Source organism: Vicia villosa, linkage group LG6, assembly GCF_029867415.1.
Source record: "Vicia villosa cultivar HV-30 ecotype Madison, WI linkage group LG6, Vvil1.0, whole genome shotgun sequence".
Lineage (NCBI taxonomy): Eukaryota > Viridiplantae > Streptophyta > Magnoliopsida > Fabales > Fabaceae > Vicia > Vicia villosa.
In genome coordinates this window covers 135,617,950-135,631,216 of record NC_081185.1, presented here as the reverse complement: position 1 = coordinate 135,631,216, position 13,267 = coordinate 135,617,950, and the positions used below count along the sequence as shown (strand labels likewise).

General features: G+C 36.7%; 1 protein-coding gene across 1 annotated transcript; it reads left to right on the top strand.

The window, feature by feature from the left end:
* Positions 1-8,515: 8,515 nt before the first annotated feature.
* LOC131610134 (protein LONGIFOLIA 1-like) lies at positions 8,516-11,822 on the top strand. The gene is made up of 4 exons (XM_058882009.1): positions 8,516-8,798; positions 8,876-10,015; positions 10,099-10,294; positions 10,970-11,822. The coding sequence occupies exons 1-4, from the start codon at positions 8,658-8,660 to the stop codon at positions 11,548-11,550; spliced, it is 2,058 nt and encodes a 685-aa protein (XP_058737992.1). The 5' UTR covers positions 8,516-8,657; the 3' UTR covers positions 11,551-11,822.
* The last annotated feature ends 1,445 nt before the right edge of the window (positions 11,823-13,267 follow it).

The following is a 13,267-nucleotide window of genomic DNA, read 5'->3' as shown; positions in this document are numbered from 1 at the left end:
GGTGAAATAACCGGTTACATCCTCTGAGGTAAGCGGTTACCTTACTGAAGCTAACAATTTTGAAAAACTTTGAAAAAATCATATCTTATGATTTGGGTGTCTGTTTAACGCGTCGTTCGAACCTACGGGAAGCTAAAAATATTTTCTACCTGATAAAATTAACTCTGAAGAAACTTTATATTTTTTCTTTTCAATAATCAAACTTTTCTCCATCAAAAACTGGAGGTTTGTCATTATAGTGATCTCTTTCATTAACAGCGGGCGCAGTAGGTAGAACAACTCCTTCCATTGTGTTTCAACAAAAATTAGTGGATCTTTATTTGACACAGTCCTTTCGCTTTCGCTTTCTCATAAGGACTTAATCCACTATAACTAAAATTGATTACAACCACAAAGATCTATTGTCAATGTCTTCTTGAGAATTATGACTATACCCTAGTCTCTCAAGGAACATAATCAACTCAAAAGTTGAGATACAAAGATATGTTTATAAATTTGCTTCTGTAAAGGTAATTACAAAAATTGAATTCAATGAATAACACAAAAGTGTTTGAAAGCAAGTGTATGAACAAATTTTCCTTGCTTGATGTTTTTCTATCAAACAGAGTTTCAGCGATTTTTTTCAAAAGACTGTTGTGCAAAGTTATTTTTCCATTCTTTCAAGTCTTCTTTATATAGCCAAAGAAAAATCCGTTGAAGGGTGAAGATGAAATTCCACAATTTCTTAGTTGTATTCTTGCATAAGGGTCAGAATAAAATGGGAGGCAAGATGGTACTATAGTGTTGTCTTTCTCCATAAAATCAGTACAGTGGAAAAAATATTTGATATTATGTCATGTACTATTTAGTTACGTAAAATTTTTTTGTTCTTATCTTCTAATATTCAGAGGCTTCAAAATGCGTGTTGATGAAGCATGTTTAGAAGGGTCAAAAGCTGTAAGAGAGTCTTCAGAACCTTGTCTTTAGAGACTTCAGAACTTGTTCTTCAGAACCTTGTCTTCGAAGTCTTCATAACTTGGTCTTCAGAATCTTTAGAACTTGCGTTGTGCAGAATATCAGAGCTTTGAAAACTTCAGAAGCTCCTTTATCAGAGTCAGATTTAAAAGCCATTTGATGAGAAATATTTTAGAAGCATTGTAAAAGAGCATTCCAAAACTTGATTTTTCTTTGTAAAGCGTAATTTTTCATATCTTTAGAGTTAGAGTATGTTGAGTTCAAAAATTGATGGCACCACACGTCATTTCTTCAGAGTCAGAACCTGTTAACATTAAGCTACACACTATACAAAATCATAAGGGTGCAAAATTTTTCTATAAGAAACAATATATTGTTATCATCAAAATTAAAGGCCATATGCATAGCCAAATCTTGTTCTTACAGAAACAACAACATCAACATAGCTTTGGTACTCAACAACACATCATCAATATTAACACATATATCATTATATCACACATACCCAACATCATAGATCATGAATTAACAAAAATAGAGATACAACACACCAAGAATATAATGTATCAACCTCAATTTCACAAATATGGTAAGAATCATAAAACCCTAACTCCCAAATTCATGTAACCCCCTTTCAAGGCTACAACTATATAAGAATCCACCTTGACATGAAGATGATGAAGAAGGATTGAGTTGAGTTGATGATGATTCAAGATTTGATCCTAGCTTCTTCCAAGTTTTATATGGTGATTTTGAAGAGGAAGTATATATGGACCAACCGCCTGGGTTTGTTGCTCAGGGGGGACTCCTCAAATATGGTTTGTAGGCAACACATGTGTCTTTATGGTCTTAAGCAACCTCCGAGAGCTTGGTTTGGCATATTCAGCACTGTAGTACAACAATTTAGTATGGTCCGTAGTGAAGCTGGTCATTCTTGGTAAACTCTATTATTTCTTAGGTATTGAGGTAGCTCAATCTAAAGATGGTTTGGTGATTTCTAAGCGAAAATATGCTATGGATATTTTGGAAGAAACAGGTTTGTTGAACGCTAAACCATCTGATATTCCTATGGATCCAAGTGTCAAAATCCTACCCACTCAGGGGGAGCCCCTATCTGACTCAAGAAGGTATAGGAGATTGGTTGGAAAGTTGAATTATCTCACAGTCACTCGTCCGAACACTTCTGTTGCAGTTAGTATGGTAAGGCAGTCCTTAAATTCTCCTTGCCAATAACACATGAATGTTGTTGTCCGGATTCTGCGATACATCAAATATGCTCCAGGAAAAGGCCTCGTGTATGAAGATAAAAAACATACTCAGATAGTTGGATACTCCGATGCTGATTAGGTAGGGTCAACTATTGATATACGATCCACCTCTGGGTATTGTGTACTTGTTGGAGGAAACCTTATATCTTGGAAAAGTAAGAAATAAAATGTTGTTGCAAGATCAAGCGTCGAGGTAGAGTATAGGGCCATGGCAATGGAAACATGTGAACTCATTTGGTTAAAACAGTTGCTCAAAGAACTTCAAATTGAAGAAGCAAGACTAATGACAGTTTTTTGTGATAATCAAGTTGCATTACACATTGCTTCAAATCCAGTCTTCTATGAGAAGACCAAACATATTGAGATAGACTGTCACTTTATCACAGAGAAGATTGAATCAGGCGGCATTGTCACAACCTTTGTTAACTCCAATGATCAATTAGCAGATGTGTTTAAAAATCCCTGCGAAGTTCCATAACTAATTATATATGTGGCAAGCTTGGTGCAGTTGACTTATATGCTCAAGCTTGAGGGGGAGTGTTGATATTTGTAAATATATAGTTAATAATATTTATATATAAAATAGTCCCACATCGATTATATCATGTAATTAGTTGTAATCTCTCTATATATAATAAAGTCTCCGTAGTGTTTTACAAAACACACGGTTTATTCAAATGTCTCTTAGCCTCACGTATTTCAACAAGTATAAGTGACATGGTAAAAGAAGAGAACTCGAAACATGGTCGCTCAAAAATAGGTTGCGACATTTACCAAGGAAAGCTGGAGTTTATTTATCACTTAAAGGTAATAATTCTTTAATCCTCATCATACAGAAAAAGTCAAGGATTTCTAGAGACTAGATCTCCGATTCACTCAACTTTTTGTACGTGAAACCAGAGATCGAAAGCAGATCTCTAGTCCAATAGTGAGGAAAATAGGGATACCCGTCCAAAGAAAAAAGTACATGGGGACACCTCGGCCCATATTTGACTTGCACAAACCGGTTCTTAAACCCTTTGTAGTTGCTGGTTTACACCTGATGAAGCTTTTTTTGGGAAATACCACTGATTTGAATCCAATTACGCTTCTCAACTCATTTTATTTCAAAGAATGAGAAGAACAAGTCTACAGTAGGTACAATACACATTGCCTCGCAGACTTATTCAAAAGCTTTTATGAAGCCCCAACTGTTGGGACGAAGTTAGGATGGGGCTACATTCACGGTCTTCAGTATGTTCGCTTCAAAATCTTAGAACAGAATACGGATCTAGAAATCCTCCAGGAGCTCTTCAGGCTTCAGGAGTAAAAGAACTCCACCTTTGAGCTCTTCAGAAGAAGAATACATATGCGTTCTCCTAGATTAGAAGCCTTTAGAATGACATCCTCTTCATTTCCTATTGAGAATATGTCCCTTAAATACCAAAGCTTGTCAATCTCTATGTCTTCGAAAGAGCTATTCTAATAGCACATCACTTATTTATCAAAAGGAGTGACAATTTCCATTAGTAACTCCACATAACCTAAGGAAGAAGAGGTGGAATCAGAATCACTTAAAGGGGAAAATATATCACCATAAACTTCTTCTATAGCCTGGTCAAACCCTTTTTGATCTAAAGCATCTTTCATCTCCCGCATGCACTGATCCCACATCTCTTTTCTTTACTCAACATTTTTGAGATTTTTAACATTTCCTTCACTATCACATTCTCTAATGTTAACCATTCTCTAAAAAGGATGAAAAATTAGAATCTAGTAAGAGAAGGGAATGAAAAAATTGAGAAAAGTGAGTGCTTTGATTGAAATGGGTGCTGAGAAGAAAAATGTTATGAATGCTGAGATGGAATGAATGGGGGAAATAGGGTTTAAATAGGGACCCAATGATTAGTGGAGTAAAGAAAGGAACAATCACCTATAATCAATTCCCAATGAAAACATCATTATATTATGAGAGAGCCTATAGCACTCAGAAAGACGCAACTCTTCATTTTCCATGCCACCGGAGGTACGGGTCTAGTACAGAACCCGATGTTGGCCTAGAATACCTTCTGGGCTTCATGACCGAACATCACATCCTTGAAATAGAACTTATGCTCATGGGGGTGGGGGGGGCTTATATACATCCCAAAAATATTCCTACTAAGCCGGGATATGTAGCCGCTTGAGATGAGAATCAAGGAGGGTCGAGACAGGATGCTAACCGAATACCAACCCCATCAGCAGGGCCCATTTGTTGGGTAGGTTCATTACCTAAGCTATGAGTAGGATCCACGAGTCGGAAAGGTTTATTACGCGACCTAGTCTCATACCAATGGGCATGAGTCGGTCATGGTTGTAACGTTTAAAGCATAAGTCGGCCCATTAATGTTACTATTATACAAGAATTAAATACGTGATCATGATTAATGGCAGATGTTTTGAAGAGTAAGAAACATAAGGGAATCCAATGGATGCCTCTTGAATTAGGATCTTCAAGGTACAATAAATAAGCTATATGAGGGGCTCCCGCACAAGGATAAGCAAGATATTCATCTTGGATAAAGACATACCACTATCATAGCACCCAAATCCCCCAAAATCCTACAAAAACATACCACACTGCGGCTCCCCTATTCCTATAAGGAAGTAACTCAGTTTAGTGTTTTTCGCAAGAACAATGCATAATACTACCTTCCTAGAATGGTTGTGGGAGATCTTAAAGAAGGAAGATGGCGTGACTTTAATGAAAATCATGACAATTATCAACAACATTTGGTGGGCGAGAAATAGAGCTATATACTAGTTTATAAATACCCATATAAAGGATAACACACGATACATTAACACTGAAGGATAGAAAAACACTTAGAAAGGGGGGGTTTGAATAACTGTAGCTTTAAAACTTGTAAGATAAAAACAATTTGCACAATGATTTTTATCCAGGTTCGTTGTTAACTAAACTACTCCAGTCCACCCCCTTGGAGTGATTTACCTCACCTGAGGATTTAATCCACTAATCACACGAGATTACAATGGTTTTCCACTTAGACAACTTCTAAGTCTTCTAGAGTATACTGATCACAACCTGATCACTCTAGGAACAATCTGCTTAGATACCCTCTAAGACTTTCTAGAGTATACTGATCAACAACCTGATCACTCTAGTTCTTACAACTTAATGTAAACAAATTCTTTTAAGAGTTACAATGCTTCTTATAAAGCTATTATCACAACTGTGATTTTCTCTTAAGTTTAAGCTTAATCTCACTAAAGTATTACAACAACAATGTAGTGAGGTTGATGATGAAGTTTGAGAGCTTTTTGAATTTTACAGCGTTTCTGTATATTTGCGCAAGTGTTGTATTCAGAATTCGTAACATAGCTTCTCATCAGAACTTCATATTTATAGGCGTTTGAGAAGATGACCGTTGGGAGCATTTAATGCTTTGCGTATTCCGTATAGCATTGCATTTAATGTTTCACTCTTTTGTCAACTACCTCGAGCCTTGCTTTCGCTGTGTCTACTGACATTGCCTTTCATAGCTTTCAACGTTCCTTTTGTCAGTCAGCGTAGCCTGCCAGCTAGTACTTGCTTCTGATCTGATGTTTGTGTGAACAACGTTTGAATATCATCAGAGTCAAACAGTTTGGTGCAGAGCATCTTCTTGTCTTCTGACCTTGAAGTGCTTCTGAGCGTGATACCATGAGAACTTCAGTGCTTCTGCTTCTGATCTCAAGTTCTTTTGATGCTACCATAGACTCATGTTCTGATTCTGCTTGACCATCTTCTGATGTCTTGCCAGGCCATGTTCTGATGTTGTATGCTGAACCTTCTGAGTCAGTGCTTCTTGCGCTGATTTTGTGCATACTCTTTATATAATTCCTGAAATGGAAATTGTATAGTATTAGAGTACCACATTATCTCATACAAAATTCATATACATTGTTATCATCAAAACTAAGAATATTGATCAGAACAAATCTTGTTCTAACAAACACTACCGTTTCTCAAGAAAAAATATCAGAGAGGAAAAAGGACTTTAGCCGGAATAATAAGCATCAAAGAAATAGTATGACAAGCAGTTGCAGAGGAAACTCTATAGAAGGCCAAAGAACTTACCGTAAAGAACACAAACAACCTAGCGATGATATTCTCAAAGATTATAACATTAAGCGACAAAACATAGTCAGTAACGAGATCACTATGCATCAGCAGCTCCCTAGACAGAAAATCAATATCCACCTAACAAACAAACCAGTCAAATGAAAAGTTAATCAAAGTCGTTACAATGACTAATTCTCTAAAATGAATCAAACATATAGTGTGAAGGATAATCCTAACCTGTATAACAACAAGTGTCAGGAGCTTGGGACGAGTATAATAAAAGATCAACCAATAAAGGAAAATTTCCATAATCCGCATCTGCAACACAAATAAGACATATATAACGATAACAGAAGGATTCTATATAGTAAAGGAGAGGAAAAAGTAGATTTTTTTCAAACAAAATGCCTGACATTGTATAATATGGGTCAGATAACCAAGCAAATCCATAAGTTCTTGAACCAATATAAGATGGAGAAAGAATGCTATCAGAGGCACAATCCAAAAGAAACAACCAGTGGAAAATAAATGTTAGTATAAGGGTGAGATCTCCAAGAAAAATGATAACAAAAACCACATAGATGATAGGATGAAGAATGAGATGAACAACCAGGCCAAGATTAATCTTACCAAGCAGGATAAAGAAGAACAAGACGGAAACTTACATGAGGAAAATCAAACTAGAGCAAAGGTGAATCAGAGCGAGGTGAATCTCCATGGTCTGTATCAGAATTATACGGATGAGAAAAGAACGATCATGCATTACAAAGGCAACAACGAGAGGTATAATCAGGTCCACACTTATCAAAAATCCAAAAAATAAAATAGTAATAATCGGGATCATAGTAGTAAGGATTCTAAAAACAAACATTAGAACAATAAGAGTTTGAATATTTATCGCAATATTCATAAACCAAAGCTGAGCATTATTAACTTGAATCATTTAGAAACGAAGATTTGACAAACAAGACACACATAGTAGATCGGGTATGAATAGTAAAGAAAGCTTGAGTGAACATGTCTCTAATGAAGTGTTGAAAAACGATTTCAAAGCTTGTCATAATATCATGAATAAGCTTGCTGATAAGGAAATCATTAAAAAAACATTGGGTATGAAGGAAAATTTTATTAGTACATATGCAAATATGGAGGAGGCTGGAAAATGGAACATGGGAGCAACGTTAAAAATGAAAAAGGGGGATTACTTGGCAGGAGCGATTTGGAAGACAAGTGGGTACTCCAACCCTCCAGTGGCGGATGACCAAACAATCATACTTTCACTTCATCTGAATAGGGAGTTGAAAGCTGAGAACACGATTATTTCACGAATTGCAAGGTTATGGTTATGAAGGCGTTGTCTGTCACAAAAGAGATTCACTTAAATAAGGATGTAACAAGAAAAGCTCTTGGAAATTGCAATGAAGAGACAAACGTAATGAAGGGAAGATTCGAGGATGATAGTGATTCAAAAGATAGACATGGCAAGATGAGAAGGAAGCAAAAAGTAGATGAAGCGTAGAAAAGGAATGATGACTAGGATAGGACACACGTTGGTGCATTGGCGCTTCAAATCAGCCAAACCTAATGGGATTCATCAATGGATCAATCCATATTCTCAATCGGGAAACTAATTTGAAAGCCCACAATCTTGCTAAGTTAGCCATTAGTTACGATAATCACATGACCGGGTTCATGGAAACTAAAGGGTCTGATTGTAATAACAACAATAATAACAAGTGTAACGAAGCCTTTTTGAGCCTTTTATGTTATGATTTGTATTTTCATAAAGAAAAAATAACTATCTATTGTGATCCTCCTCGTCTTAATGTCTTTGTCTCTACACTTTCACATAAATGATAAGTTTATATAAGAAAAAATAGGAAGTGTGTTATTTGTTTGAAGTCATTTGTAACTAAGTATAATAAAATTTTAGTCTCTTTTCTATCGTATTATTACTATTTTTTTCTGTAGTTTTTAATTCCTCTTTCTATTTTAAAATTGAAGGATGTTTTAGAAAACTATTTATAATCTTTATTTCTCAGACATTACTAAATAAATTTCTTAAACTAAATTAGGATGAAGCCGGGGAAGAGATATTATTACTATCATTTATGTCTCATATATTAAATTATAGAAAAAACAAAATGAAGGGCAAAACTATAATTTGACAAGGTTCATGTTCTGGTGTGGCGTTTTAAAGACGAGAAAAGCGGGAGTGTAGAATAAAAGGGTGCCCACATACCACAACAGTATTAAGAAGTAAGAACCAGAGTGAGGAATGAGAATGTGAAAAAAAATGGTGAAGCCTTCACATTGAGATTTGTGAAAGAAACAAAACAGAGAAAGAGAGAATGACAAGAGGAACGGGAGCAAAAGATCAAAAGCTTGAGAAACACTTTCAAAAACAGATGGGGTGCATGGCAGGTTTCCTACACATCTTCGATCGCCACCACTCATTTCCCGTTAAAAGACTCAATTCCACGAAACCAACGGTACAGATTCAAACTCAAAATCACTCTCATTCATTCTCTGTGTTCAATTATAACGTAGCGATTTCGTATTTTTACAGGAACCGGAAACAAACGGTTGTAACTCACCGGCTGAATCAACACCAGAAGCTGAAACAACTCAACCCGAAAAACCGACTGTTCAGATTCTTCCGGTTTTCGATTTCAAAGAAGGAACAAGATCTTCATGGAAATTCGCCAGAGAAGCACCGAGACTATCGTTAGATAGCAGGGCCGTAATGGATGCAAAAGGAACGATTCATCCTAAAGATGAAGAGAAACGACGACGCTCCACTAGCGTTGTTGCAAAGCTCATGGGTCTCGAAGACTCTGATCCTAACCCCAACCCTAACCCTAACCCGAAGCTGCAGAGATCAGCTTCGGAATCAACGGTTCACAGAGATCTATCTCATTCTCAACAGTATCGTTTCTTTGACACTACGAATTTCCAGTTAAAGCAATTCCAATTCGACAGTGGTTCATTGTTAAACGGCACAGACTCAGATCTAACTGAGAAAACAGAACCAGTCAGAGGAATAACAACCAAACAAAAGAAGTGTTTCTATGATTCCGCTGATTTTTTCCCTGGTCCGAAACAGAGTGTTTCTGTTTCCGTTCAAGGAGAGATTGAGAAACGGTTGAAGATGCGTGGGATTCATGAACCTTCTAAAGATCTGGAAACACTGAAACAAATCCTTGAAGCATTGCAGCTGAAAGGGCTCTTACATTCTAAGAAATTAGCAAATCATAAAAACTTCGTCATTGAGAATGTGAAGGAACACGAATCACCTATAGTTCTTATGAAACCTGGAAAATCATTTCACCGAACCGGTTGGACCGGAACCGGGAATGATTCTCCTCCACCCGTCTCCACTTTCCGGTCCAATCCAAAGACTCGAACTGATCATAATCAACCTAATGTTAAAAACAGAAACACCGCAAACTCCCCCACGCGCAGTCCTAACCGCGTGAGGAAAGTTACTAGCATGGAGAAAGAGCAAAGAGTGAATGACAGTGTTGATCGCCGAAGAGTTTCCCCCGTTCAATCCGCGAAGACTGAACCGAACCGGCAATCACCGATTCGGTCGCCAAGGATGAGAAAAGTTACAACTTACCAAAAGGAAGAGAAAACCATGGCGGAAGATGAATCGTCTACTGTTTCTGATGGTAGTTTCAGTAACTCTTCACGTACCGACACAGAGGTTTGCTAAATTGATTATTTAATTTTTTTTAATCAATTTTATTAATTGAATTAATTAATGAGATGAATTTATTTCCGGTGCAGAGGCTAATTAAGGTGGTGGACCAATACAGAGAGGGGAAAGAGCTACTGCAGAGGTGTGATAAATTACTCAACAGTATAGCGGAAATAACTGAGTTACAACAACCGAGTCCCGTATCGGTTCTTGACTCGTCGTTTTACAAAGACGACTCGTCGTGTTCACCATCTCCAGTAATGAAAAGATGCATTGAATATAAAGGTCAGTAGTTTTGTTTTGTCCGTACATACATAAGTCGTAATCATTGCTTCCTTGGCGTTAAGGTCATTGCTTTTTTACTTGTGAAAAAGTTAATATTAGGTGTGATGTCATTGATAGGGTACGCGTGTTTAGGTCTTTTAAGAACCAAACTGTTCTTTCCATTTCTTCACAACAATTACAACTGTTTTGTTGCTTGGGTGAATGGTGTATTGTCATTTCTTTACTACACAAAACAAGAAACAAGACTTTTTATTACTTTCACACTAGTAGTGCAGTGGTAGTGGTTGTGAAATTTGCATATTACGTGGACCAATCATTTGATTCTTTGGAAACGTAGTTGGTTGGATTGGTTCATTGACTACTACGTCAGAAGAATACTTGTAGAATCACGTGGGAGAGTGATGGCATTCTGCTTTTCAAGATCGATAGTGGTGTCCCCGTGAAAATACTTGAAAGTAGGAGTAAATAAATTATTATAAATAAATTTGATTTTTTTTAAATAATTAATTTATTCATATTTTTAAATAATTATCGTTGTTATCGTTTGAGTGTGATGGTCGTAATTTTTATTAAATAAATTAGCAGTGTCAGTTATCTGCATTTATTTGTTTTTTAGTTAGTTAATTATTTTTTCTTAATCTCGCTTGATGTTAATGAAGTTCGGTGAAATTGCAGATCTAGGAGCGGAGTCAGAAGAAGATGCTTGGAGTACAGCTTTGAGTTCAAACGAAACCAAGTCAGAGGATTCCGATTTCGTATATGTTTCAGAAGTACTTCGAGCTTCTAACTACTTACCAAAAGACAAAGACAATGACATGTTTCTGTTACTGGAACAGCAACAGTACCTCAAGGGAAACAAAAACACTTCCAATTCCAAAGTTTCCACTCTTCAAAGAAAGTTAATCTTCGACACCATTCATGAGATTCTCAACTGTAAACGCCGTTTGCCACCGTGGAAGTTGGAGAATCTACCGTCGTTACATCAAATCTGGTCGGAGTTTCGGAGGATCCGAGAGAGGGAAGAATCATCGGAGGATATGTTTGAGGTTATATGTGGTGTGTTGAAGAAGGACATGAAGGGTGAGAATGAATGGGGTGAATGCCAAGTGGAAATTGGAGACGTAGTGTTGGACATCGAACGGTTCATATTCAAAGATCTTATATGTGAAACCATTGGAGATCTAGCATTGTGTAGAGGAGTACCACGTAACAAAGTTTCGGTGCTTCGCAGGAAGTTAGAGTTTTATAATAATTAGGATAAAACTAAACAAAAAGAAGGGATAAAGAGGTGAAAAAGAAAAGCAAAAGTGATAAATATAATAAATAATACATGAAAATAGGGACGAGGTTTTCTTAGTTTGGTTGTTTGCTTTTTTCCTTCTCTTTAGTAATCCCATAGTTTAATTATTTTCTAATTATTAATGTGTATGTTTTCTTCAATGAAGGAATCAGGAACTTTAAACCTGAAATCTAGACATGATTAACGATGCTAACTTTTTTTAGTTTAGGAATTTTTAAAAAAATTGCTGTTAGAACTTAATCTCATACTTTATGTCTAAGAAAGTGCATGGAATAAAAGAACCGTTGAATCATTTTTGTTACCAACTCTTAAATCTCAATAATCAAAATAAAAGGTGTGGGGTAGCAATTATTGGAGAGTTGTTATAGGATATGGTCACTATTGTGTATTATGGTTTAGGATTTTTGTCACTAATGACAAACGGGAGGAGGTCCCACCCCGACCACAATGGAGTAGCCGTACAAATTAGTTGGCACAACTAGGTTATAAGACTTTTGAACTTCTAGCCTAGAAGCTCCCTCTTTAAGAAACATAATATTGAATGGTTATGTGCCTTGTGAAATGGTAAAAATAATACAATTATTTTGAGGTGTTCATTTTCACGATGGCTGCCTCATACAAATTTGCTCCTCTAAATTACTATGCAGAAAAGCTATTTTTACATTCATGCTAAGTGCATATCTCTCCTAGCTATCAGGGTTAATATTGTTATAATAGAAGTGTATCTAACCAACAGGCTAAAAATATTATCATAATCAATCCCTTTTTGATGTGAATAATCTTTTGCAACGAGGCGAGTCTTACACACACACACTCACTCTCTCTCTCTCTCTCTCTCTCTCTCTCTCTCTCTCTCTCTCTCTCTCTCTCTCTCTCTCTCTCTCTCTCTCATTGTTGGGTTTTCTTATACACCCACTTGTAATCAATAACACTCTTTCCTTATGGTAGTTGAACAAGATCTCATGTCTCATTCTTTATCAAGGGCTCTATCTCCTCCATAATATCACCCATCCACTTATCTTTCTCATGGCTAGCCATAGCCTTTTGAAAAGTAGAAGAGTCTCCTGAACTGGTAAAGATGAACTGGTAAGAAAAGCATATGATACTAAGTCTTCAAATCCATATCTCACTAGAGATGTAATAAGATAGGGCTCCATATCACGCACGAGTGTATAATCTTGTACTCCGCCTGAATCTTGCACTCCACCAGAATTTGAGCCTTGTCCATTCTGTTGTTGGGCTACCATCTTCCTTGAACCCGTTGGTGGCTCCTCAATGTCCACTATGATCTCGGTTGGACTATAATTTTCTACCTCAATGTCTGACGCAACTGTCACATCTGACTGTTTCAGCATCGATTGCTCATCAAATACAACACCTCTACTGACAACCACCTTCCTCTTAACCGAATCCCATAACTTGTACCCCTTCACACCTTTATTGTAGCAAAAAAATATGCACTATTTTGACTTGAGGTCAAGTTTAGACCGATCCTCACTTGAAATATGTATATATGATGGACACCTAAAAGTCCTCTAATTATTCAGATCAATAGGGCTACTTGCCCACACATACTCTACAAATTTGCCATTCAATGAAACCCACGGTGATCTATAGACTATATCATGCCTTATTGAGTGTTGCATCTCAGAAGCCTCTTGAAATATCAACAT

Excerpts from the sequence above, each read along its gene's own strand:
- LOC131610134 (XM_058882009.1), top strand. The coding sequence starts at position 8,658 with ATGACAAGAGGAACGGGAGCAAAAGATCAAAAGCTTGAGAAACACTTT. Across the intron at positions 8,799-8,875 it reads TCAATTCCACGAAACCAACG|GAACCGGAAACAAACGGTTG; the intron begins GTACAGATTCAA and ends GTATTTTTACAG. Across the intron at positions 10,295-10,969 it reads AAGATGCATTGAATATAAAG|ATCTAGGAGCGGAGTCAGAA; the intron begins GTCAGTAGTTTT and ends GTGAAATTGCAG.